This window comes from Trichechus manatus, unplaced genomic scaffold, assembly GCF_000243295.1.
Source record: "Trichechus manatus latirostris isolate Lorelei unplaced genomic scaffold, TriManLat1.0 scaffold00006, whole genome shotgun sequence".
Classification (NCBI taxonomy): domain Eukaryota; kingdom Metazoa; phylum Chordata; class Mammalia; order Sirenia; family Trichechidae; genus Trichechus; species Trichechus manatus.
This window is the reverse complement of record NW_004443942.1, coordinates 6,207,391-6,235,140: the sequence shown is the minus strand read 5'-3', so window position 1 is coordinate 6,235,140 and position 27,750 is coordinate 6,207,391. Positions and strand designations below refer to the sequence as shown.

The window sequence follows — 27,750 nt, the reverse complement described above, 5'->3', positions numbered from 1 at the left end:
CCTATCATCAGCTTCCTACTCCCCTTCTGCCTTCTGGGCCTTGTCACTGGACTCCTGTACCTCGTTACTCTCATGGTTTTACTGGGCTGTCCACTCCCATGCTCTTTAAAGTTTTAAAAAGCAAAGATGTCATTTGATGAACTAAGGTGTGTCTGACCCAATCCATGGTCTTTACAATTGCCTCATATGCATACGAAAGTTGGATAATGAAAAAGGAAGACAGAAGAATTGATGCATTCAAACTGTGGTGTTGGCAAACAATACTGACTATAACATGGATGCCAAAAGAATGAACAAGAAAAACAGGAAGAATTAAACCCATCTTTCCCCTCACCTGGTAGCACTGGACAGGCAGCTGGTCAGTTATACCTAGGATGAGATTCAACCCTGCTCTTTGGTGGCCAATGGCTCCCAACGTCCACAGAAAAATGGAGTTTGTGACTCATTGCACACAGAGGACGTGGAAAGGGCACCCTATGCTGCTGACTCAGAAGGAAGAGACACTGATTGACATTATACCCAGGCATTGTGTTGGGCTTGGGCATTCTACATATATTATTTCATCCGATACTCAAAACAACCTTTATCACCCCTATACAACAGACAAATGAACGAAAGTTCAGAGAAATTAAGTGACTTCCTCACTCAGCTAGTAGGGGCAAAATTTCAACCCACGTCTGCTGACTCCAAAACCCACGCTCTTTCCACACACCCACTGTACACTCTAAATAGTAAAGCTAAGCTAGACTTGGAAGAGTCATCAGAAGCACAGTCCTTTTTGAGTAGGAAGAGCAACCTGAATATAGGGACGCTTTCTATTGTCATGACAACCTGTGTCCCCACCACCAATACCATCAAAACCCAATGACTCCCACTAGAAATAGAGGAGCTCATATATATATACACCTGCATGAGTGGTGGGAGGGAGAGAGAAAGAGAGAGAGAAACTTTTGTTTGACCTTGTCATTTCATTCTTGAAATTAATCATAAGGAAATACAGATGCAGGCAAAGATTTATGTGTTAATGTGTTCACTTTAGTATTTTTTATAAAGGTTAAAAAAAAAAGAAAGAAAGCTGGAACCACCTATCATGCCCAAAGATAGAGTAATGGCTGAATAAATTATAACTCAGTAGATGATGGAATATTATAAAGCCATTAAAAATCATGTTGTGGAATATTTAGTTCATTGAAACATACTCATAATGTAAGATTCAGTGAAAAATAAAACAGGATGTAAGACCCTATATACAGTATGGTTCTAATATTTTGTTGAAAAAAATTATATACACATATAATCCAGGGTGGGGTGGGGTGGAATACTGTATGCCCAAATGTTAATAGTGATTATTGCTAGGTTATGACATGTTTTTATTTCTTTATCCTTTTCTGTATTTAGCCTTTCTTATAGTTTCCAACACAAAACAAGGTATACTCTGTTGAAAGGAGTCATCTCAAGTCTTGATAAGGCGGCTGGTTCCCAGGCAGGGTGCCTGCTTGGAAGGAAATGGCTGGGTGTGTTTCCTGGTAGCAGGCACTGGAGTGGGGAAGCCCACTCATGTCCGCCCCAGGCACTCATGCTACACATTGCTTCTTGCTCTACTTACAAATGATTTTCAGATGTAAATTTTATAAAGAAAACTAAGCGTCAAGCAGGAGTTACTGACATAGCTTTAGAATGAGTTTTTTCGATGGTTCTTCCACTCACAGGCGTGAATTCCTGAACGGAAGGGGTGGGCACAGCATCCCACTCATCCCCTTGTTCGTTCATCTATTTATTTGTTCATTTGTTATTCATTTATTCATTCAATACAACTTATACTGAGCCCTGACTAGGTCCTGTGCACTTGTCAAAGAAAATATGTTGTGGTTGACGTTGTTGGGTGCTGTCGAGTTGATTTCAACTCATAGTGACCCCAAGAAACAGAGTAAAACTGCCCCATAGGGTTTTCTAGGCTGCAATCTTTATGGGAGCAGATTACCAGGTCTTTCTCCCACGGAGTGGCTGGGTGGGCTCGAATCACCACCCTTTTGGTTAGAAGCTGAGTGCTTAAACATTGTGTCAGCAGGGCTGTGAAGCATTAAAATGGGACAAGTTTTAAAATAGAGGTTCAAAGAAAGACTAGAGTGGCCTTCACCCTTCTTCACCCCACATCCAGCTACAAACTTCAACCACCCAACGAAGCAACTCAAAAGTTATTGTCTCTGTAAATGTCCTCTCTTTCCTTCCCAATCAGCACCTTCTCCCCACTTCTTGCAAATGACCGCTTTCTTACTTGCACACATGCAGCGATAGCACATAGCACACCACAGTTTACTTATTTCTATACAGGACTATTTACTCTGTGTTACACAGAGGAAACGGTAGTGTTTCCTAGGGTAAACAGATGAGGCCACCCCTATATCTGAGGAAATAAATATCTAGGCTCTCTTATTCATGATCCACTGTGTATGTAGCATACCATGGTTGGGAAGCTCTGCTATAAACCTTGACCTCCTGATACAAGGGATTATGTCTTATTTGGAGGTCATGGTAGTTCAGTGGTAGAATTCTTGCCTTCCATGCAAGAGACCTGGGTTGGATTCCCAGCCAACGCAGCTCATGCACAGCCATCACCCATCTGTCAGTGGTGGATTGTATGTTGCTATGATGCTGAACAAGTTTAAGCAGAGCTTCTAGCCTAAGGACGACTAGGAAGAAAGGCCTGGTGATTTACTTTCAGAAATCAGCCGCGCAGGGCAAGGCAGTATTTCATTCCGTTGTGCATACAGTCACCATGAGTTGGGGGCCAACTCCACAGCAGCTAACAACAACAAATGTCTTATTTATTCATCTCCATAGTCTCAGGGCCTAGTCTGTTGCCTGTCACGCAGTAATTAGTATATTCATGAATTCATTCAGCAAGTATTTATGGGGTAGGGTAGGACAATACTAAATTTTTAAAAATCCTACAAAAATACATAATTATAAACTATAATAACCACTCTGGAGGAAAAGTAGAGGATGTGGAAATACTTGAATAAATGAATGAAAGAATGAAAACATTGTATATTTTGTACTTCAGTATTCACTCACTAGAAAGATGTATTCTACAGAGAAAGAAAGAGAATATTGTGGGCTTCTCAGGATGGATTAAAAATCCCACAAGAAAATCTAACTCATCTGTTCTGGACATTAAGCTCCTATGATGCATTCTAAAACTTTATTAGTTTTCTGTGGTCCTATCTCATGGATGATTCATTCTGAACTTACTTACAGGCAACTACAAGTTATAGGGTATTTTTGAGGTTTGTTTGTTGATTTAATGTGCCATATCTCTTTTCTTGTTCTAGTGTAACTGATTATTGGGATCTAACTAGGAAACGCTCTGTGTTCCTCCATTAGCTTTCATCTTGCTAGATTTGGTCTATCAGTTTAACGTGCCAAAATCGTGTGAGGCCCAGCCCTGATGTCAAATGTATGGTTCCCTTCACCTCGTTTGTGTTATCAGAGGTTGTAGGCACCAGGAGGGTTGCCCATGTTCAGGCTGTTGCAAGCAGAGTTGAGTGGATTTTTATGTTCGAAATCACCTTAGTCACACCCATTAAAAACATTAAAATGTCCATATCCTCTGCATGTGTAATTCCATTTCTGGGAACCTATCTTAAGGAAACAATACCAAATAAGGAAAAAAGTTTTATGCAAGACATGGATTTTACTCCAAAATTTATGACAGTGAATGGTAGATAAGAAATCCTGATATCTTATGAAGAGAATGATTAAACTTAAGGGAATGTAACAAAAGTTTTCTTATGAACGCAGACAGAATTCCTGAGAACCAGCTCATGATAGCATTTTATTTTTAGAAAAGTGTGTCAAAAACTCTTTTAGCTTCTCATGTGGCTCCAAAACACATTAGATCTAATAAATATTTATTTTAATGATAAAGATAATCAAAAGAGTTTAAAAATAGGTGATTAAGAATATTGAAGAATTAGTCATGAAGAGATGCTACTTTCTACGGTACTGAAGGGGAGCTCCTCTGGCAAACACATCTCTATAATGAGACTTTTTTCCTGGGACTGGCAGACTGTTACCTAAATTAGGTAAATTTTAGTTTAAGCCTTTAGGGTGTAAAGTAAAAATAAAATAAAGCGATGGTATTATAAACTAGCAGCTTGGATTCGAGGGTAAATAGTGTGCTTAAAATTCTGTCAGTATTTCAGTGCCTACTCTGTGCCAGGCACAGTTCTAGTGCTGGGACACAGAAGCAAACAAGACAGATAAAAGTCCCTGCCTCATGGAACTGATAGTCTAGTCCACCTTGTTGTTATTGTTAGCTGCCATCAAGTCAGCCCCCAACTCAAGCTGACCCACACACAATGGAATGCTTCCCCATCCTGCACCATCGCCATGATCGGTTGTGGATTTGATTATTGTGATCCATAGGGTTTTCATTGGCTTCTTTCTGAAGTAGATCACCAGGACTCTATTTCCTTATCCATCTCAGTCTAGAACTCTGCTGAAACCTGGTCAGCATCATAGCAACATGCAAGCCTCCACTGACAGACAGGTGGTGGCTGCACATGAGGTACATTGGCCAGGAATCGAACTGGCCAGATCTCCTGCGTGGCAGGTAAGAATTCTACCACTGAACTACCAATGCGCCCACCCCCTAGTCTGGTAGAAAGGGGTAGATAATATACAAATCAACAAGCGCTTCTACAGCACATCAGATGGACTAAGTCCTGTGGAAAAAAATTAAGTAGGGAAGAGGGGTAAGGAGTCCAGTGTAGAGGTGGAAGGTGGGAAAGATGTTTTTAAGTAGGATAATTGGGGCAGACCTCCCTGGCAAAGGGACATCTGAACAGAGGCCTGAAGGAGGTCAGAGACTAAGTGGGCAACTGGCTAGGCTGAAAGCATTCCAGAAAGCCATTCATTTTTAGTACTACAATTTTAAAGGATTGGTGGGTTAGTTTTGTACAGGCAGTCCAGCCCCTGAATTTCTGTCACTTGCAATTAACCGTGAGTATACCCAGTTAGCTCATCAAAGAGAGATTCCTGTGTCTCTCCTCTCTCCCCTCTTCCCTCTTTGGCAGCCAGAGATGAATACTCTAGTCTGTGCCAATTGCTGTTATCCTGGAACTCGCTGTTGGAACCAGAGTAAGCAGACCCACCCCCTTCTGCTTGGGCCATCTGCCTGGAGTGATGAGAGCTGTAACCCTTATGTCCCCTGAACCAAGAAAAGCCCCATTTCCTCCCCACTGGGTCTAAAGGGGCATGAAGACAGCATTTAAGTTTGCTTTTTTTTATATTTGTACCTGGTGAGTCTATGTTCTCCGTATAAAGGCTCATTCATTTAGGAGGAAAGCAACCCACTCTCAGAGTCATTTGTGGAACTAAGAATGTTTTAGGAACGAAGAATGTCATCTTTAACCTCACTTAAAGAGTTGTTGTCTTTAATTGCCATGGACGTGATCCTGACTCATGGTGACCCCATGTGTGCCAAGTAGAACTGCTCCATAGGGTTTTCAAGGCTGTGACCTTTTGGAAGAAGATCGCCAGGCCTGTCTTCTGAGGCACTTCTGGGTGGGTAGGTTACAATTGCCAACCTTTCAGCTAGCAGTAGAGGGCTTAACCATTTGTGCCACACAGGGACTCCTAAAAAGAGTAGGGAATTAGAATTTTTCGTTGTTGTTGAGTCATCAAAGGTGTCTTGTTTGGAGTGAGGGTGTTTAACAAGGAATATATCTAAATATTTCTTAATTTCTATGTATATATATTTTTAACTACGATGGCATTTGTGGTCTCTGATTGTCCACTCACTTGTTGATGTTCTGCTACACATTAAGCAGCAGTGGTGAGTCAATAGGTATGACTGCAAGGAGGACACAGCAAGCTCTAGCAGGGCAGAACTGTGTCTGCTTTTCTTACCTTTGCGTTCCCAATACCGTACTCAGTGCCTGGTACATAGCAGGACTTGATACATGCTGTTGAATAAATGAATGACTCCAAAGATGACAGCTTTGGTACAGAGAGAAGAGACTTTTTTTCTAGAGGGAGAGGGCAAAAGCATAGGGGCCACATCTCTTAGGAGGAGAAGAAACAGGATGGAGGCATAGCTCTGATTCCTTCCCCCGCTAACCTCTGAGACAGTGGGAAACCAAAAGAAGCATGCATTTTAATAGCACAAAGGCAGGGCGAGGGTGGAGAGTTGAAGCGTGAGAAAATCCCTGGCACAGCGTTTGGTCCCTGGTAGATGCCTGGATTGTTTTGGTCAACTTACTTTACCCCTTGGGGATTCAGCTTCATCATCTGAAAAATGGGGATAACAATACCAACCTCACCACAGGGTGGTTAGGAGAATTAAATAGGATAATGCATATAAAGCACCTGGCGCAGAGACTGTTACCTTAAAAAAGGTCATAGCAGGCCCTCATTATTTCACTTAACATGTACACACTGGTTAGGAGCAGGAATCCGGAGCCAGACTGCCTGGGTTTGAATCTCAGTTTTATCCCTTAGAGCTGGGTGGTCTTAGGAAAGTTACTTAATTGCTCCGAACCACAATTTCCTCATCCATGAAAAATGGGATAATAATGCTTATCTCTTCATGCTGCTCTGAGGATTAAATGAGTTTACAAATGTGAACCACTTAGAACAGTATCTGGCACCCAAGCATTATGTAAGTGTTAGCTGTCATTATTACAGGCTAGGCATTTTCACATTTTTTTATCTCACTTTGATCTCTCTAGGGCTGGTAGAAGCAATGAGAGGATAGATAGGAACAGACAGATGCGTTGATGTGATGAGGGAAGACTTCATGTTGAATAGGCTGGGTTGGTATCCATTATAACAATGGTTCTCAAATTTGAACATGCTTCAGAATCACCTAGGGGGCTTGTTAAAACAGATTGGGGTAGGGGGGAACCCAAGGCACAGCAATTGGTGTCTATTCACCTGGAGTAACAGAGGAAGGAGAGTCAGGAATAGGGGGTGGAAATGCAATGCATGACTAGTTGCCTCCATGAACAACTGCCTCCTTTGCCATGAGACTGGAAGAACTAGATGGTACTTGGCTACCATTACTGAACATTTTGATTAAAGATTCTATAGAAGAATCTTGATCAAAAGTAGGAAAATGCAGAACAGAATTTCAAATTCTCATGGACTACAAACTTTCTGGAGCCATGGAAGCTGGATGACCCCGGAAACTATTGTCCTGAGATAATCTTTAAAACTTAAACCAAAAATGTCCCCTAAAGTCTTCTTAAAAGCAAACAACAGTATAGCTTAACTAGCAAAAAATGTCTTCCTTAAGCATTATGCTCTTTTAAGAACTATCTATATGGGATCAAATTGACAAAAGCAACTCAAAAGATTAGATAGGAGCCTTAGGGGGCAGTGAGTTTCTGTTAATGGGTGAAGAATAACTCAGAAAAGGAGGGTGAGAATGGTTGTACAACTCGAAGAATATAATCAATGTCACTGAATTATATATGTAGAAACTGTTGAATTGGTGTACATATTCTCAAAAGCAACAACAAAATAAATAAAAGTTAAAAAAAAAAAAAAAAAAGAGCCAGATAAAGGGGCTTCACCTTCACAGAGTTTCTGATTCAGTAGGTCCGGGTGGGGCTTGAGAATCTGCATTTCTAGCAAATTCTCAGGTGGTGCTGATGCTTCTGATCCAGCGACCACACTCTGAGAACAAGTTCAATGTAACAAGAAACAATGTCGAAAGCTCCAAGAGAAGGGAGAAGGATGGATGCATTCAGAGATAGCAGTTCTGAAATAGTCCCAAACAGAACGGAGCTACAGACACTAGTCAAAAAAGTCATTCGTTCATTCATTCAACAAATATTTACTCACTGTCCACTGTGAGTGGGAGCCCTAGCAGAACAGTGGTTAAGAGCTCAAGCTGCTAACCAAAAGGTCAGCAGTTTGAATCCACCAGCCACTCCTTGGAAACCCTAGGGGGCAGTTCTACTCTGTCCTATAGGGTTGCTATGAGTCGGAATCAACTCGATGGCAATGGGGGTTTGTTTGGGTTTTTTGGTCCACTGTGAGCAGGGCCTTGTATTCACCAGTCAGTTGCAAGGACCAGGATTAACCTGAGCAGAAACAACGTTGAGTCAGAGAGGACTGTCAACTTATTAAAGTGCATTAAAGAAAAAAGACATGCCATCATCAGGCCTGACTCTAAGCGTCATTTTAAATCAGATCAATTTTGTTTTTGGTGAAGATTAAGCTCACACGTCTCCCTTTCTTCCCTCTCTTCTTCCACCTTGTGCTTTTTTCCTTCTTAGAACAGGGTTTTGAACTGGTTCTACCTGGTTCAGTCATGGCCAATGAAGTGAAACCCAAAGGGACTTGAGTTTTTAAAATTTGCGTGAAGCAGAATAAGCGAAATGGGAAAAATTGTGGAAGAAACTTAATCTCCCTCTTAGACAACAAGGGCAGCGTGCGCATTACATAGCAACCAAATCTCTCGTCCAGCAGAGTTGGAAACGTCTGTGCTCCACTCATAGATGACGACTGTTGTGAATGTGTGTTGCTCTCCACAGTCCTGGCAATAATCCAATCTCATCCATCAGGCTCCTGAAAGGGTTCACTATCCCTCTTCTGATTCTTCCATTCCAGGGCTTTGACCCATAATTTTTCACGTTTCACTTCACTCATATTATAAAAATTCAGGTCTGTTTCAATTTCGCTTCATCGGCCATGACTGAACCGGTTCACCCCTCTTATCATTTAGGTACCAAGGCCTCTCACCTGCCTGAATCTGATAAATCACCCACATCTCCAGATAAATTAGACAACAAGGACAGGGGGGTTACATTTTAATGCTTTATGGGCTGAGTACACGCATGAATCTCCCTCTTTCTGTAATGACAACCTTATTGATGCACTGTTCAAACACATTTGTGCCAGGAGTTTGTTCACTGTTATAGAGAGGCAACAGTCTTTGGAATCAGACACCTGATAGAGGGTCCTGGCCTTACTATTTACTAGCCACTTGGGCAAGTGCTTTAATCTCTGTAGTTTCAATTTTCTGATCTGTATGTAAGATAAGGATAATAGTTCCTATCTATTATGGTTGTTTTAAGAATTAAACTAAGATAAGGTAAAGCACTTAGCATAGTGCCTAGCTATGGTAATTATCCAACAAATATTAGCTGTGGTTAGTATTATTATTGGGTCACTTCTTCAGATACATGCCAACAAGTTCCTACCATCTAGGAACATAGAAAAACATTACAATGAGCATGAAATTAACAGTTCCAGTAGAAAAGAAGCCCAGCATCCCAAACGATGGAAATGTTTTATCACAGAGATTAAAAAGTTCAACCTGGCCACAAAGGATCAAAAGATGCCTTTGGATGAGGAAGATATTTTGGGGCACAGTCCTTGGTCAAAGCCAGAGTCCCCAGTAACCAACTACGAATGTAAGTATTCTTCTTCTGAGTTTTTTTTTTTTTTTTCTTTTCCTTCTGTGTATAAAAATGCCAGAGAAAAATGAATTCCAAAACAATGGAAATTCAAGATGAGAAATGGTTATAGCAAATTTGGCCAGGCCTCCTCCTAGGATCACCCCAGTCCTTCTGGGATATGTTCTGACAACTTGCTGGCCTCTTTCTAAACCTCTGAAAGGGGATGATGTTCCTTCCCACCACTTCCCATGGAAGAATATTCCACAGTGAAATCTGACTCACTGTCAGGGTCCTTGCCTTTAAGATTCCGTTTCGTCTCTTGACCCACTTTCATCTTGCTGTGCCCTTTTGTACAAAGTCAAATGAAGCCTCCCCTTAAGGAGGGAGCTCTGTGAGGACTGACATTTGAAGACCATTACCACCTCTTAAACTTGGCCTTGTTCATTTAGCCAAGCAAAGCATGTTTAATTCTTTTAATCTTCCCTCATAAATCAATCTCTTCATTCCCTTAATACTCCTTCTCCTGTGCTTTGAACTCCGTCCAGTCTGGCGGTCCTGAGCTCTTGTTCCGTTTACACTTGAGAATTACCAGTCAATCAGGAAATTACGGTGCAGGAAAAACTGCCCGGCCTAGCCAGGGCTCGAGCACTTCCACCACGCTGGACTGCCAGCTGCCAAACTGCACTGTGAGCCCAGAGAAGAGCCCCATCATCTGCTGGGCAATGCAAGCCCTCCCTGCCTGGTGGCCAACCCTGAATGTCTTAAAATGGGCTTGAGGCATTTGCTGCCTACTCCATTGTGTATCTTTTAAATGGAGCTGACACACCTGGGCAATGGTCATGGGATTTGCATGAAAAGCCTTGTTAAACACTTGCCCCTCTCCTTTGACTCAGACTCTTCAAAATGCCCAGCTTCCGTTCGGCTTCTACCTACCAGGGCAAGGAAGGCCATTGGATAAGCCTAGTAGGGGTCCTACCTGGAAGGTTCCTGCATGGTCTTCTTCCTTATCACCCTCTCTGTTCTCTTTGAGGGCAATTAATGTGAATCCTCTGAAGTAGGAGGGAGGAGCAGCTGAAAGTGTCACTGTGGAGAGAGAAGAAAGTAGATTATAAGTATAGGGCTCAACTGTCCTCCATTTGTTGAGCGGGATGGATGTGAGTTCTCTATCTACATCCCAGACCTGAGGATCAGAGGGGCAGGGGACAGTGAGGGGCTTATCTCGTTGAGTAGGGAACTTACCCCTGCTCCACCCAGCTCCCTCTTACATTTCAGAACCTCCTAAGTGCCTGAAATGCATTCTCACTTGGGAATTCTTAAACCATGCAAGGATGTGGTGAGCTCAGTCCCCAGTAACCACAATTTGATGAAGGTAATCCTTGGTCAGACACTCCAGTCTTGACAGTTCGCTAATGTTATACTTCTATTAGATTGGCCCAAGGGAAACCTAGCTGTTCACAGCAAGTGCTCTTGTAGGCTGCCGTTTGTGGTAGAGGCTGATGTATATTCTCTAAAACCCATTTCCTTTTTCTTGTGGGGAGGGGGCACCCAGCTGGACCACATTTCCCAGCCTCCCTTGCAACTGGGTGTGCTTGTGCCCAAGTTCTGCCAGCATAGAAACCATGATACATGTCACTTTCAAACATGGCCCTTAGAAATGTTCTGTGTGATCTTTCACTCTCACTCTTCTACCTCTGTCAGCTGAATGCAGAGGATCCAGGAGAAGATTCTGATGCCACAGGAGAAGGATGGAAAGAAATCTGGGGTTCTGAATAATCACAAGGAGAATTGTCCACTAACAAGAAACATACTCTACTTTGCATGAACTAGAAATAATCTTATATTGTGTGGGTCTGTTTATTACAGAGGCTAGAGTTATGACTCTACATTACACTCTTCCTCCCCACATCTACCCAGAGAACCATTTTTTCCATTGAAATCTAGCTCACAGGCCTTTCAGCCAGGCAATGGTGGTCACGCTACTCTCTTGTGATATATATTCTTTATTGTAATTGCTGGCACTAAATTGCAATTCTTTCTTTTTCTGCCTTCTCTACTAGACTGAATAGTACGGGAGTGGGGCAAGGTTTCAATTTTCTTTATATCACTAGCACCTAGCACACAACCTGACATCTAATAGATGCTGCATTCAAGTTTCTTGAAATTGATGTAAATTGACATTTAAATTACTGCCTGTATTAAATTGATAATGCCTTCATACATTAGAGCTTCAAGGGATCCCAAGAATCCTCCAAGCTACTCTTCCAGTTTCACAAACAGGGAACCAAGACAAGTAGAGGTCAACAGATACACCCAATATCATAAAGCCACCAGAGGTTGACTTAGGGCCAGAACTGAAGCCCCCCTCACCCTCCCCAGTTTAGCACTCCACTCATGGCTTCACATACAGAACATATTCATCATGGTACGGGTACTCCATGAAAACTAATTATTAATTTTTTTTTTAATTTTTAAGTCAATTCATTTAACATATAATACTTGTGATTTAAAAAAATCCCCTGTTGGGGAGGGGAATTTAGACTTCCAGATTCTTCAAACTAGTTTCAATCCTGAAAACGAAGTTTCAAAGAATAAAACCATCATCTTGGATAATGTAGCAGTTGTCCACGAGCCACCAACACAATGATATCTCAGAGAAGAACTTTAAGACACAAAGATTGCAAATACCAAGCCGGTATTAGTTCATCCTGTACAAGTAAAGGAGCATTCTGATTGGCTAGTGATGTCTATAAAAGGTCAGATAGAAAGGAAAACGGGATGAGAAAAAAGCACCATAACACGAAAAAGTGTGGTGCTCTACAGTGTCAAGCAGAAAACTGTGGTCATGGTGTTAGGAGACAAAGCTGGGATCTCTGAAGGACAGACAGAGAGACGGCCCAAAAGCAATTTAGGGCTGTCTAGGGTGGGCATGGGGGTGATCTTGAAGGCCTTTATAAGACAATTATGGAGGAAAAGGAGAAGGGGCAAAGTAGTAGACAATGTAGGTGCTCCACCCAGATTTCCTCAAATTCTTCTTTGCCATTTTTATGTGACCCTGACGTTGATGTGCCTTTGCCTCCAGCAGCCAGTATCTGTGACTTTTCTTTCTGGGGGACCATCCTCAGGTCATCAGAGGCTGGTCTGCCTAGTAGGAAAGGCCCAGCTCCCTTGTATCAGATAAGGGCAACTCACACTCCACAATGCCTCTACATCAGACTGAAACTATCCTGAAGGACCTTGCCTCGGATCACAGCGCAGCCGGGCTTCCTCCCCTTCCCTGCCCTGCTCCTCCCACTTTCTTACTAATTTTCCCTGGGAACACTTCCTTAGTAAATCATTTACTTCCAAATCCTCATCTGAGGGTCTGCTTCTGGAGAACTCAACCTAAGACAGATAGTCAGTCAATCCCTGCTCCACATCTCTGCCTTCGGGATAATTCCCAAACTCCAAAGACCAAAAGGCCCTCAGATTCTGCCTCTCTAGCTTCACTCGCACATATTCATACTCTCGCCACCCTACATTTCAGTCCTGGGATTCACTGGAAGTTTCCTGAAAAAGGAATCCCTGTGTAGTGCAAATGGTTAATGCGCTCAGCCACTAACCGAAAGGTTGGAGGTTCAAGTCCACTCAGAGGCATCTCGGAAGAAAGATCTGGCAAGCTACTTCTGAAAAGTCAGGCATTGAAAACTCTATGGAACACAGTTCTACTCTGATGCACATGAGGTCAACATGACTTGGAAATGACTCAACAGCAACAGGTTTAGTTTTTAAATATTTTTTTCCTGAAAGTCCATGACACTTCACCTTGCTCGTTATTCATGTTTTTCACGTTACTGATCTGCCTGGAGTGTTCCACCTTCCCCATTCGCAGCAAACTTCTTCAGAAATCAGCTAAATTGCCACTTTTTGTGTGATGCTTCCTCTGACTTCTCATAAAGACCTGGGTGCTCTTTTTTACTGGACCCTTTTGAAATGAAAAATACCTTTAGAATTGGTATAACAACAGCATCTACCTCAAAGCATCACAAAGAAGTTCAGATGAATTAATACACGTAAAGCCCTTAAAATCATGCTTGATATATAACAAGGACTTAATAAACGTTAGCTGTTATTATTATCACAGATGAGGTTATCACATTAATTATATTTTGTGTTTAAGTGTTTGTTTAACCATTTGGAAGTCCTTCAAGGGCAAATACCACAGCTGAGCTCAGCACAGTGATTAGCATACCCAACTAAATGTACTAAATAGTGTTTATGCACCGGTAGACTCAATATTGTAAAGATGTCAATTCTCCTTAAATTGATCTGTAGATTTAGTACAATCTGAATCAAAATCCCAACTTGTTTAAAAAATAATATTGACAAGCTGATTCTAAAATTTATATGGAAATGCAAAGGGCCAAGAATATCCAAGGCAATCTTGAGAAAAAAATGCAAAGTTGGAAAACTTATACACTATTAGATATCAAGACTTACACAGCTACAGAAATTAAGCCAGTGTACTACAGTAAAGAAAGAAAAATAGGCCAGTTGAAAAGTTTGAAGACCAGAAAAAATTCCACAAATACATGGAAACTTAGTTTATGATAATGGATGCACTGCAAAGTTCTCTTTTCAATACATGGGTCTAGGACAACTAGATAACCATATAAAAAAAAGTTGAATCTTGGCCCTTACCCAACATCATACACAAAATAAATTCCAGGTAAATTGTGAAGCTAAATGTAAAAACAAAGTTTTTAGAAGATAACACAGGATAATATGTCCATGACCTTGGAGAAGGAAAGAGTTATTAAACAGGAAATAAAAAAAAAGCATTGACAATAAAGGAGAAGATATGCAAACGGAATGATATCAAACTTTCGCTCATCAACAGACACCATTAAGAGTGAAAAAGCAAGCCATAGAGTGGAAGAAATATTTGCAATCCATAAACCAACAATCGACTTTTATCCAGAATATATAAAGAACTCTTTCAGATCAATAAGAAAAAGAAAGACAACCCAACAGAAAAAAATAGGCAAAAGACATGAACTAATACTTCACAAAAGAAGATAACCTAATGGCCAAAAAACATATGAAAGGCCCCCGACCTCACCAGTCAAAAGGGAAATAAAAATTAAAACCACAATACAATACTGCCACACACTCACCAGAATTACTAAAATTAAAAGGATTAACAATATCAAACGTTGAGAAGGTAGTAGAAAAACGGGAACTCTCACACACTACTGATGAAAGTGAAAATTAGCAATTTTCATTGGAAAACTCTTCGGCTATATTTACTGAAGCTGAACATACACACATACTCTATGACCTAGCAATGCCACTCTTAGATCAACAGAAACACATACATATGTGCAACAAAAGATATCTTTAAGAATGTTCATAGTATCATTATTGTAATAGCACCTAACTGGAAACACTCAAATGTCCACCAGCAGTAGAATGGATATATAAATTGTGTCATATTCACATATTGATACCTTATAGCAATAAAAATGAAAAAATTACTTTTACACATAACATACATAAATCTCACAAACATAATGTCTATTAAAAGAAGACAAACACAAAAGAATATAAATGGCATTTATATATATATTTGTATGAAGTTCAAAACCAGGCAATGTAATCTATGGTGCTAGAGGTAGGATAGTGGTTATGCCTGAGGGGGAAGGGAGGGACTACTGACTTGGAGGGGGCATAAGGGATGCTCCTGGGGTGCTGGTCGTGTTTTATTTCCTGATCTAGGTACTGGTTTCATGGGTGTATTCACTGTGTGATAATAATTCATTATGCTGTATGATTTTTTAACTTTTTTGTATGCAAGTTATATTTTCATAAAAATATTATTAAACAACATTTATTAATGATAAATAGCCATCTTTTTTGTACATCTTTGCAGTGCTCTTAAAGGATTAATCATAAGCTCATCTTCCCAGATGCTGATTTCCTATAGGTTCTAGAAAACTAAGGTTTTACTCTACCTTATTGCATATAACACACAAGATGGAGGTTCTAAAGGCTGAACTCAGTGTGGAGTTTCAAGCTATAATTATCATCGGTGATGATGTTATTACACAGTATAATTTGAAGGAAAAGAGGAGACCCTATCCCTCCAGAGAATCCCACTATATGACTTCCTTCTGAAAGGAAAAAATGTGCAACATGTTTGGAGTCCCAGTAATGACTGAAGATGACTGCTAGGCATAAATAATAGAATCTTCTCTCTAATGACTCCTCCCAAGTGCTTCCCAAGAGAGACCATTAAGAGACCCAAGAAACTCAAGAAAAATGCTTATGAAGGATTTAAAAGAAAAGAAGAAAAGAAGTTCATTTAGGGCAATCTTGTGCATATACATAGGGAACTGATTAAGAGAAAGATTTAGCATTAGAATCTCAGAGTTACCACTTATTAATTATGTGACCTCTGGCAAATTACTTAACCTCCCTGTTTCCTCATTTGTAAAAAGAAGTTAGTGATATTGCCTTTCTTATAGGAATGTAGAGAGAATTAAGTAAATATTTAGCACAGTGCCTGGCACATAGAAAGGGCTCAAGAAAGGATGATAATAATGATAATGATGATGCTCAGCAGGCTAACTAACCAACAGTAAGTTTCAAAGAACTAGTCTTCAGGGGCAATGATTGAACTTCCAAAGAAAAACTATAGTAGATGCCAATGAAGGACACTGGGAGGATTTCAATACAGACAATTGGTTTTGATGATGATCCTCATAGGGCCAGGTTATGGGGTGTTACGAATTGCACTGGGTCCCCCAAAAAGATACGCTGAAGTCCTAAGCCCTGTACCTGTGAATGTGGCCTTGTTTGGAGAAATAGCAGTTTTCTTTTGTTATTAGTCAGGTCAACAAGGTCATGTAGGAGTAGGGTGGGTCCCAGTCCTAATTCTTTATGAGTGGTGTCTTATAAAAAGGGGCTGACTCACCACAGGAAGAAAGATACCATATGACTATGGAGGCAGAAGCATCTATAAGCAGCAAAGGAAAGCCAAGAAACACTTGGGGCTACAGGAAGAAGGCTCTTCCCCTAGAGCTGACAGACAGAAACGTCCTGCAGGTGCTCTGATTCGGACTGTTAGTGCCCTGATTCAGACCGTTAGCCTCCAGAACTGTGAGAAAATAAATTTTTGTTCTTTAAAGCCACCCATTTTGTGGTATTTTGTTATGTGGCCCTACAAAACCAAGACATGGGAGAATTTGGGTAAGTTCTTATAATGGACAAAGTCTTCTTGTAGCCCATCATACAGAAGATACAGTAGCCCTGTGAGGACCTCCCTATACAATATATCCTCTCAACACTCCTTTATCTTTCCGGAACAACTCTCATCCAATTTTAATTAAATATTTATGTTATTACTTGTTCAAGGCCCGTGCCCTCTAATAACCTGTAAGCTCCATGACAGCAGAGACCATGTCTGCCTTGAACTCCATTGTACCTCTGGCAGATAAAACCTCTTCACCCATAGTAGATGCTCAACAAGTACTCAGCAAGTACTTGTTTAATGAATGAATGAAAAGGGGTTGATTTGTCTTCAAAGCATAGTTTACTCATTCCTGCTCTGGTTCCTCCTCCAAAGTACTCATGGGTTACTAAACATAATCTGCCAATCTCTCTCACCTTTTTGTTTACCGAGCACTTCCTCTGTACCAGCCCAGTGTTAGGTCCCTGGAGACACAGAGAGAGAAGAGGCCTGGCTTGTGCCCTCTAGGAACACACAGTCTAATAGCTGGGAGGAAAAGATGCAGAAGAATATCATTTTTATAACGTGTAATGGGTGCTAACATGGAGGTATGAAAGAGGTGCTCTGGAATCCCAGAGGAGGGAACATTTGAGTCTACCTGGGAATGGTGTAATGGTTAAGAGCTATGGCTGCTAACCAAAAGGTCAGCAGTTCGAATCCACTAGCCACTCCTTGGAAACCCTATGGTGCAGTTCTACTCTGTCCTATAAAGTCACTATGAGTTGGTATCGACTCGATTGCAACAGATTTGGTTTTTGTTTTGGGAGGAGTTAGAGAAGGCTTCAATGAGGAGGTGGCATTTGAGCTGCAAGTTGAACAAGGACTAGGAAGTTTGTTCAATGGACAAGAGAAGCAACAACATCCCAGGTAGAGGAGGAGGCAGGATGAAGCAGTTGTGGCTTTGGAAACCAGAAGTAATTCTGTATTTCATACACTGAAACCTGGGGTAGGGTTGTATGTTAAGAGGTTAGGGAAGCAAGACAAGTAGGGAGTTGATTGTCAAAGACCTTCGATGTTTTGCTAAAAGGTGTGAATGCCACCCTGGAGGTGATACGGAGGCCCTGATGATTTCAACTAGGGAATGTCATGTTCAGATTTATGTTTTAGAAAGATCGGACTGGAGGTTGTGTGATTATTGGATTACAGCCCCACCCCAAAACCCAACTCAGAGGCAAGGGTCTCTCTGGCCTGCCTTGTTTTTATGAGAACTGGTATTTTACACTGGAACCTGGCCTCAAATCACTACCCAGGGCAGGGTTCTCCCTATTCTTGGATAGACTTGCCATATGAATACCGTAGTCACACCTAATTCCCAAATAGCTTTCTGGCCACCAAATGCTGGTGTGTCAATCCTCTAATAGAAACTCTGATGAATTGTTACCCAATTCATCTTCTATACCCATAATGCCCATTGGACCTTGTCCAATGTCATCACCCTCCCCACTGCTTCTGGGGTTTCATAATCCAAACCTCAGTTGCAATGAGAAGATCTTGAGCCACATCCCAGCTCCACTGCCCACCCCAACCCCCACCAGCTGTGTGTTACTGAGAAGCCCCAGGCTTCATGCCCAAAACCTTCACCCCAACAAATTTCGGCTTCTGCCTTAACATATAACATGGGGTTATTAGAACATCTGGAGAATTAACTAAGCGACAGTGGTCCCCATTCTATTCAGCACAACTTTCAGAGCTCTAGGGAGCTGCCTTTTCCATGCTTAACTTAGAAACTGACACAACAATTCAGGTCATACATCCAGGATCGGGCAAGAGAAGACTTTCTGGTGATGGACTGGGTGGTAGGAGGGCAAGGCTAACAGTCCAAAGGTGAGCAGTTTGTATACTGGGATTAGATTATTCTGTTACCCTGGATGATCTTCAGCCAGTGCTCCCAGCTGATACATTCCTAGACAGAGATGAAATATTTCCCACTCCAAATTAAAGATCACGCACATATAAAATTTTAGGGGCTATTTTTCTATCTGGGGAAGCTTGGTGACATAATGGATATAGCTAACAGATCTGTGTTCAAGTTCTCCTTTACTAGATGTGTAAACTTGGGCAAGTTACTTAATCTCTCTTTGTCTCATTTCCTCACCTGTAAAATGGTGACAATAGTATTTACTACCTGCTGTTAGAGTCGGAATCAACTTGACAGCAACCGATTTGGTTTTTGGTTCAGGTTATTATGCCAATTGATTAATCAACATCTGTAATAGTAAGTATATATGTTTGTTTAGTCAATAAAATATATTAAAAATAAATGTCTCTGTAGAATAGTGGTCATAATTATCTTCTCATGGATTTGTTATAAGGATTAAAGGAGACAATGTATATAAAGCACATTGCGGCAGCCTAATGAAAGTTTATTCTTTTCCCCATGCATTACCTCATCATGGGATAGCTGGAAGTCAGATGAATTGGGTCCTGAGCTTAACAGTATGCAGATAGAAAGAGGAATGAAGGGAAGGATGTTCCTGGGGAATTGGGGATATATCAGCCAAGAGAATGGGGCTGAGAATATGAATGGGGGAAGGAGGCTCTAGGGGACAGAGACTTCTTCCCCTACTTCTCCTACTCCAACTGTGCTATCATTGGGGCTGCCAATCATAGTCTCCCTCCTCCCTGAAACTCCAAATCACAGAAGTAACCGTGACCCAGATCCAGTCAATCTCCATACCCATTGGCATGTGGTCCACACTGGACCAATCAGAATCCTTCCCTGGCATTTCTCAGCTTGGAGTTAGAGGAAAGAAGACTTTTAGTCACAGAACTAACTAAAAAGCTCTTCGTTGAAGGTTGTTTATCTGTAGTAAGAAAGAATGAGGACAATACATAGAAACACAGCCAAGATATGAAGGATGAAAGGGAGTAAGACAGCAAAGGTGGAAGGAAGGAATGAAAAGGATAAAGAAAGAAGGGGAGAGAAAGAGACTGAATGATCCCATTTAAGTCCCTAGATCCATATATGCCTGAAGCCAGATTAGAAAAAGCCATCCTTGGATTTTCCAAATATGGGAATCAATGCATTCCCTTTTTTAGCATTAGTTGGTTTGACTTTGTTCCTGTCACTTGCAGTGGAAAGAGCCTTGACTAATTTTGAAGCAAAGAAAGAAAATAATTTTGCCTGAATTATAAGAATCATCAGCAAATTAAGAGAAGGGTATTTGTGACAAAATTGACCAGGAGGTATATAAATATCATTGAGATGACAGCAGATCAGGTGAATTCAGAGCTATTTAACTAGATATCAACTTTGGAGAAAGACTAAGGGCTGCCAGAGGGCTCTTTCCTAAGCCCTAACCTTATCAACATTCTAATAAAAGTCTTTGATAAAGACTTATAAGGCCTTCTTATCAAAATTGTGAATATTGCAAATCTAGATTGTACGGATAAGTCATTCAATAACCAAATTCAGATTCATAAACAGTTTACAGCTACAGGGACCAACCCAAACATGCTGGATTAAATCTCATGGGGAGCCATGTCAAATCTTATGTTATGTCCAAGGAACAGTTACTCCAGTATAGGTTAAAGAGGTAGCAGGCCTTTCCAGCAAATTGCAGGAGTTTGAGCTGGCTGCAAGCTCAGTGTGATCCCAGAGAATGACACAGCTGCCAAAATAGCAAACACAAGACTTGGCAAGTTTAACATAAACACAGTGTGCAGAACAAGGGAGATAATTACCCTGCCATGTTCTGCCCTGGTGCAAGCACATCTGGAGTACAAAGTGCAAGGGAACAAGAAACAGTATCCCATAAGGAATGGTTGAAGAAATGGACTTTTTGTCAGAAGAGAAGCCATAATAGCTATGTGTCCACAAATGCCTAAAGGGTTGACATACGGCAAAGGGGAGACCTTATTTTGATTAACACCAAAAGACAGAACCTGGACTGATATGTGGAAGTTACAAACCCATTACCATCGAGTCGATTCCAACTCATAATGACCCCATAGGACAGAGTAGAACTGCCCCAATAGGGTTTCGAAGGAGCAGCTGGTGGATTCAAACTGCTGACCTTTTGGTTAGCAGCCATAGCTTGCCGTAGCTCTTAATTACTGCACCACCAGGGCTCCAGAAGTTACTTGGAAGGCCAACTTTGGCAGCAAAGAAGTACAACTACTTCAGCTCTAGCTCAGGCTTCACCAATTTGTGTTGTCACCCAAAGGAAGCTCACGACTCTCCTTCCCCCATCACTCTACTGCCAAGGCAGGGAGATAATGCTATCAACTGTCAGCTTTGAAGCCATTCCACAGCCACTGCGCTGGTGTCCCATTGTAACAGAATAGGGCAGTGATGTGACCAGGTTCTAAAGTATGTGAGTGGTAGGGCTGGGAGAGGTGGTGATGGAGAAGTATGCTCATAAAAAAGTTACCACCCTTCAGCCACCTTCTCTTTGTGTTGCATCATCTTGATTTAAAACAAAAAGAAGAAGAAAAGAAAGAAAGAAAATATATAGATTCTAAAATCCACACCTTTGTCAAGGTAGGGCCCAGGAAGCTATTTTTTTTTCAAAAGCCCCTCAAGTGATTCTGATGCATAGCTAGGTTGGAGAACCACCACAAATGACCCCGCCAAATGCTGGTTCCAGAGAAAGTCACTTTAATTGGTGCCCTGGTTTGATGGATCAATAATCCTCACCAGTCTGAGGGCAGAACCTCTGCCTTACTTATCCATAAAATCAGAGCCAATGTCTGAAGTTGGCAATCCTTTCCCTTCGCTCTTTTGTCTGCTGTTTTTCTGTTCTTTACCTTTGAACCATCAATGTTCAAACTTTCCACCAGGTGCACAACTGCTGACAACTGACAACAATTTTCACCCTGGACCCTCTCGCCGATGCCCTCAAGGCACTGGGCATCCTTTCTCTCTGCTTGCCCTCTGCCTCCCCTCCCCTGGTGCTCTTGTTGAAAGAGAAACACTTTCCCCTTCTCCCGTCCGGCTCTCTTAGAAGGAGGTCTCATACCAGTGTTTCTTGAGGTTTAAATGATACATTAATTTTTTTCATAGTGGCTACTATGTCTAGGCACTACTCTGGGTGCTAGAGGGAAAATGGCAAATAAAACAGACAAAGTCCTTGCTCTCATAAAGCTTGTATTCCAAAGAGTGCTTAAGGGCTATAAAGAAATGAAATCAGGGTAAAGGGATATGAAATATAATTTGGTGGTCAGAGAAGTCTCTTTAAAAGGATAACATCCAAGCTGAGACTTAAAGATGAGGAGTCAGCCATGCAAAAGTCTGGGGATAAACACTCTAGGCATGGAGAACAGCAAGTACAAAGACCCTGGGGTAAGAATGAGCTTGGTGTGCTCGGAAAATTTAAAGGGCAGTATTGATGTTGCAACAGCGGAAGAGGATGAAGAGAAAAACAAGGAGGAGGAGATATCAATAGAGCTCCTCCACAGCATCTAAAATCACTATTCTCTTCAATTCTTAAGTCCTGCTTCTGAGCCTGCTCACCTTCTCACACTGGTATCCCACACAGGATGATCTATTCTTGGACTCTTCCCTGACCCTTCCCTCCCTCTTACCCAGTTCATGAGACACATTTGCAAATATCTAAACTCCAAGTATAGGTAGGGTTCAAGTTGTGTCCCATAGATCTCCTGGATCTCAAACAGATCAGTAAATGTGGGTAAGTCCCTATTTAACTTTCCCTGAACTTTTCATGACACTTTTGAACATTCTGTGCAAGTTAGAAGACTTGTCTACACAGATCTCACAAAGCACCTCTGGTGGTGTCACCTAACTCTGTACTCTGCCCTGTCTTAGTCTCAACTCGAGGCCAGCCACAACACCCTGTAAAAATGGGAAATTTTATACTAGCAAGAGCTGGCCAGCAACACAAAAGGCTTGTATGTGAGGTAATGAGCTCCCTGTCACCACAGGTGCCCCAGGGGAGGTACATTTGGTGTAATCAAACACAACTGCACACTGTTGGGGAAGAAAAGAGTGGGTCAGAGAAAGAGAAAAAAAATAATACTTTAAATAATTTTGGCCACTTGTCAGTCCATTCAATGAATACATATGCCTGAGTGAGCATAAAATGAGACTATCAGTTCCCTCAGCCCATACCGTAGTATTTGGCACTTGTCATCTCTACGTTTTTATCTGGTACTCAATTAAGGGAACACTGATTTCTTCCAATGCTGGAGGAAAAACAAGAAGTACTGGACTTACTAAGAAATACTAATTTGTTTATATTTCCCCACCAAGAAAAACATCTAGAGGGATGCATAAATAAGTCTAGATTGAATCTGGTTATTTGTGTTGTATTTTTTGTAGAATTTCAAAAGAGTTTCAAGAAATAATTTTGACTTATGTGATTTTTGCTTTTCATGGTGCTTCTTGAATCTAACCCTCATGTAAGATAGGACTCTACTGTCCTCAAATTATTTCTTTAATTTTCATTCTCAATGTATACCCCAGGGGGTTTTCTCCTTCTTTTCTTTCCTTTCGTTTCCTTTCACTTCCCTTTCTCTCTCTTGTTTAACTAATTCCTTTCATTCTTTGCCTCCTTCCTCCTTTATTGAGGGAGGGAAGGAGACAGGACAGGACACTCTGACATATTGGCCCCATTTTCTCTTCTCACTACAAAACTTATCAACAACAACAACACACACACATAAATCAGCATTCCTTCTCCTAGTGACTCATTTAACAAGAATATCAAGTTCACAGCTGTTGGGTAAGCCCACCTAGATGACCTTTCTCCAAGTAAGATAAGATGAAATACTGTGTTTTCAAAAGACTACGCATTAGAGAGGTGGGGCCAAGATAGCAGAGTAAACGCTTCCTGTGGTCCCTCTTACAACAAAGACTCGAAAAAACAAGTGAATCAATTATATATGACAATCTAGGAGCCCTGAAAATCAAAGACAAAGTTGAGGAATCAGACTGAGTGGCAGGGGGATGGAGAGGTGGTTCAGAAGCAGCAAGGAGTTGCCAGACCTGACCAGTGGGAGCTGGCGCACTTCGGGCCGGATCGGCTCGTGTGCACGGTGGGGCAAGCAGTGGCACTCAGGAGGTGCTTTCCACATCGGGAGAGACCCAGCAGCGGAGAGTCTACTTGGGCATCCAGAATGAGTGAAAAGCAGCACTAAATCAGCAAAAGATAAGTACTTGCATCTGGCCTACCACATGGATCAAAAAACGCCCCCTTTAGGAAAAACCTCTCTCCCATTTACCTACCCCTTCCCCACTCTGCACGGGTCCTGGGCCGGGTTCAGTGATTGCCAAGTTCCCTGGTCCAGAAGTAGGACCCGTCATGCACCCTGAGCCATTCTCCCAGCCTTGGAGAGGGAACAAATTAACAAACAGGGAAAAAATAACCTGCCAGCTCCCCTAAGCCAGGAACTCAGGGTAGGCACAGCTCCTTTGCCTAGGCACAGGCATAAGAGGTCCATGGACTCTGAGTGCCTTTCACCCCTGCATGGACCTGTGTGGGCCCATTTCAACAGTGTAGGCCTTCATTACCACAGTACAACAGGGTATATACCTGAAGTCTAACTTTAATTGTTTCAGCTATGAAGTGGCAGGTTTGTGATATTTGACACTGCTCTGCCCATTAAGCAGGGTCCTCACCTACCCACATCAGGGGCCTGAGGACTGGTGGCTCCACCCATGCCACCTAGCCACCCGTGACAGGTGTCCAAGAATAAGTGGTGCCCCCAAGTCCTTACAGCCAAAAGCATTGGGTGCTTATAGTTTGGCTGCAAAACCCACTCACCTACATGCTCTAGGGAACAGGGACACACTTTCCTCTCACTCAGGGCAGCCATCAGCCCCCTGCCTTGCTCAGTGCATGACCCCCTACTGCAGCCAGATACCTGTGACTACACCAATCACTCATGCCTGTCTAGGAGTGTAGATGAGAGCCTGCACCACATACTTGGTGAATGAGCTGAATTCATACAAGAAAAGTAAACAGACTCCTGGGCTCACATACCTAGTAACAGCTCTAACCCCCTGGTGACAGGACGTTAGAGCTTCAAAGGAGCCAATAATCAAATAATCAAACTAGCTCCATTTGTGCATATCAAGACAAGAAGCTAGGACACAGCAAGCAAACATAAAATGAATACAATAACTTATTGATGGCTCAGAGACAACAGTCAATATCAAATCACATAAAGAGGCAGACCATAATGGCTTCAGCAAGCTCCCAAAATAGAAGAATCAAGAAATTTTCCAGAGGAAGAGAATTTCTCGGAATTACCAGAGGTACAATACAAAAGATTAATATACAGAACTCTTCAAGAGATCTGGAAGGAGATCATGCAAAACACATATCATTCTAAGAAACACACAGACAAAGCAATAGAGGATCTTAAGAAGGTTATTTAAGAGCATAATGACAAATTTAACACTCTTCAAGAATCCATAGAGAGATAGCAATCAGAAATCCAGAAGATTAACAATAAAATGTCAGAATTAGACAACTCAATAGAAAATCATGAGAGCACAATTGAGGCAATAGAAGTCAGAATTAGTGAGACTGAAGATAAAGCACTTGACACCAACTTATTTGAGGAAAAATCAGATTAAAAAAATTTTTTTAAATGAAGAAACTCTAAGAATTATGTGGGACTCTATCAATAGGAATTAGCTATTAGTGACTGCAGTATCAGAACGGGGGGGATAACAGAAAATACATAGAGAACTGTTGAAGATTTGTTGGCAGAAAACTTCCCTGATATCGTGAAAGATGGGAAGATATCTATCCAAGATGCTCATTGAACCCCACACAAGGTAGATCCCAAAAGAAAGTCACCAAGACATATTATAATCAAACTTGCCAAAACCAAACATAGAGAATTTTAAGAGTGACTAGGGATAAATAAAAAGTCATCTGCAAAGGAGAGTCAGTAAGACTAAGCTTGAACTATTCAGCAGAAACCATGCAGGCAAGAAGGCAATAGGATAACATATATAAAGCTTTGAAGGAAAAAAATTGCCAGCCAAGAATTATATATCCAGCAGAACTGTCTCTCATATACGATGGTGAAATCAAGACATTTCTAGATAAACAGAAGTTAAGGGAATTTGCAAAAACCAAACCAAAATTATAAGGAATACTAAAGGAAGTCGTCCAGTTAGAAAATCAATAACATCAGATGACAATACAAGATTAGAACACAAGACAGAGCAACCAGATATCAACCCAGATAGGTAAGTCACAAAAAATAAATCAAAGCTAAAACACTGAAAATAGGGGAACAGAGATGTCAATATGTAAAAGATGACAACACTAAAACAAAAAAGAGGGACTAAAAAATGTAGTCATAGATTTGTCATATGGAGAGGAAGTCAAGGTGATATAAAGAAATAAAAGACTGGTTTAGACTCAGAAAAATAAGGGTAAATATTAAAGTAACCACAAAGGAAACTAACAATCCAACACATCAAAATAAAAAACAAGAAAAATGTAAAGACTCAGCAAATACAAAATCAACAATAATGAAAAAGATGAAAAGAAAATACATAAAGAAAAATGACTCCGCACAGAAAATTAAGTGGAACAAAGAAACCGTCAACAACACACAGACATCAAAATGACAGCCCTAAACTCATACCTATCAATAATTACACTGAATGTAAATGGACTAAATGAACCAATAAAGAGACAGAGAGTGGCAGAATGGATTAAAAAAAACCCACGATCCGTCTATATGCTGCCTACAAGACACACCTGAAACTTAAAGACACGAACAAACTAAAACTCAAAAGATGGAAAAAATATATCAAGCAAACAACACTCAAAAAAGAGCAGGAGTGGCAATATTAATTTCTGATAAAATAGACTTTGAAGTAAAATCCACCACAAAGGATAAGGAAGGACATTATATAATGATTAAAGGGTCAATACACCAAAGGACATAACTATAATAAATATTTGCGCACCCAATGACAGGGCTCCAAAATACATAAAACAAACTCTAACAGCATTGAAAAGAGAGACAGACATCTCCACAATAATAGTAGGAGACTTCAACACACCACTTTCGGTGAAAGACAGAACATCCAGAAAGAAGCTCAATAAAGGCATGGAAGAACTAAATGCCACAATCAACCAACTTGATCTCGTGGACATATACGGAACACTCCACCAAACAGCAGCCAAGTATACCTTCTTTTCCAATGCACATGGAACATTCTCCAGAATAGACCACATATTAGGCCAGAAAGCAAGCCTGAACAGAATCCAAAGCAACGAAATATTACAAAGCATCTTTTCTGACCACAAAGCTATAAAAGTAGAAATCAATAACAGAAAAAGCAAGGAAAAAAAATCAAACACATGGAAGCTGAACAACACCTTGTTCAAAAACTACTGGGTTATAGAAGAAATTAAGAATAGAATAAAGAAATTCATCGAATCAAATGAGAATGAAAATGCATCCTACCAGAACCTTTAGGACACAGAAAAGCAGTACTCAGAGGTCAGTTTATAGCAATAAATGCACACATCCAAAAAGAAAGGGCCAAAATCAAAACATTAACCCTACAACTGGAACAAGCAGAAAGAGACCAGCAAAAGAAGCCCTCGGGCGCCAGAAGAAAGGAAATAATAAGAATTAGAGCAGAATTAAATGACATAGAGAATAGAAAAACAGTTGAAAGAGTTAACAAGACCAAAAGCTGGTTCTTTGAAAAGATCAACAAAATTCATAAACTATTGGCCAAACTGACAAAAGAAAAACAGAAAGTAAATAACCCAAATAAGAAATAAGATGGGTGATATTACAGCAGACTCAATGGAAATTAAAAGAATCATAAAAGAATACTATGAAAAACTGTATCTAACAAATTTGAAAACCTAGAGGAAATGGACAAATTTCTAGAAACTCACTACCTACCTAAACTAACACAAACAGGGGTGGAACAACTAAATAACCCCATAACAAAAGAAAAGATTGAAAAGGTAATTTAAAAACTCCCAACAAAAAAAAAGCCCTGGCCCAGACGGTTTCACTGCAGAATTCTACCAAACTTTCAGAAAAGAGTTAACAACACTGCAACTAAAGGTATTTCAGAGCACAGAAAAGGATGGAATACTTCCAAACTCATTGTAT

At 40.9% G+C, this 27,750-nt stretch overlaps 1 protein-coding gene across 1 annotated transcript in view; it reads right to left on the bottom strand.

Moving 5' to 3' along the window:
* The window catches only part of SPON1 (spondin 1), a 336,829-nt gene that overhangs the window by 296,254 nt on the left and 12,825 nt on the right, over nt 1–27,750 (bottom strand). Inside the window, exon 2 of the mRNA XM_004369665.1 lies at nt 10,390–10,496. Coding sequence (XP_004369722.1) covers nt 10,390–10,496 — 107 coding nt within the window. The remainder of the gene's footprint in view (nt 1–10,389; nt 10,497–27,750) is intronic.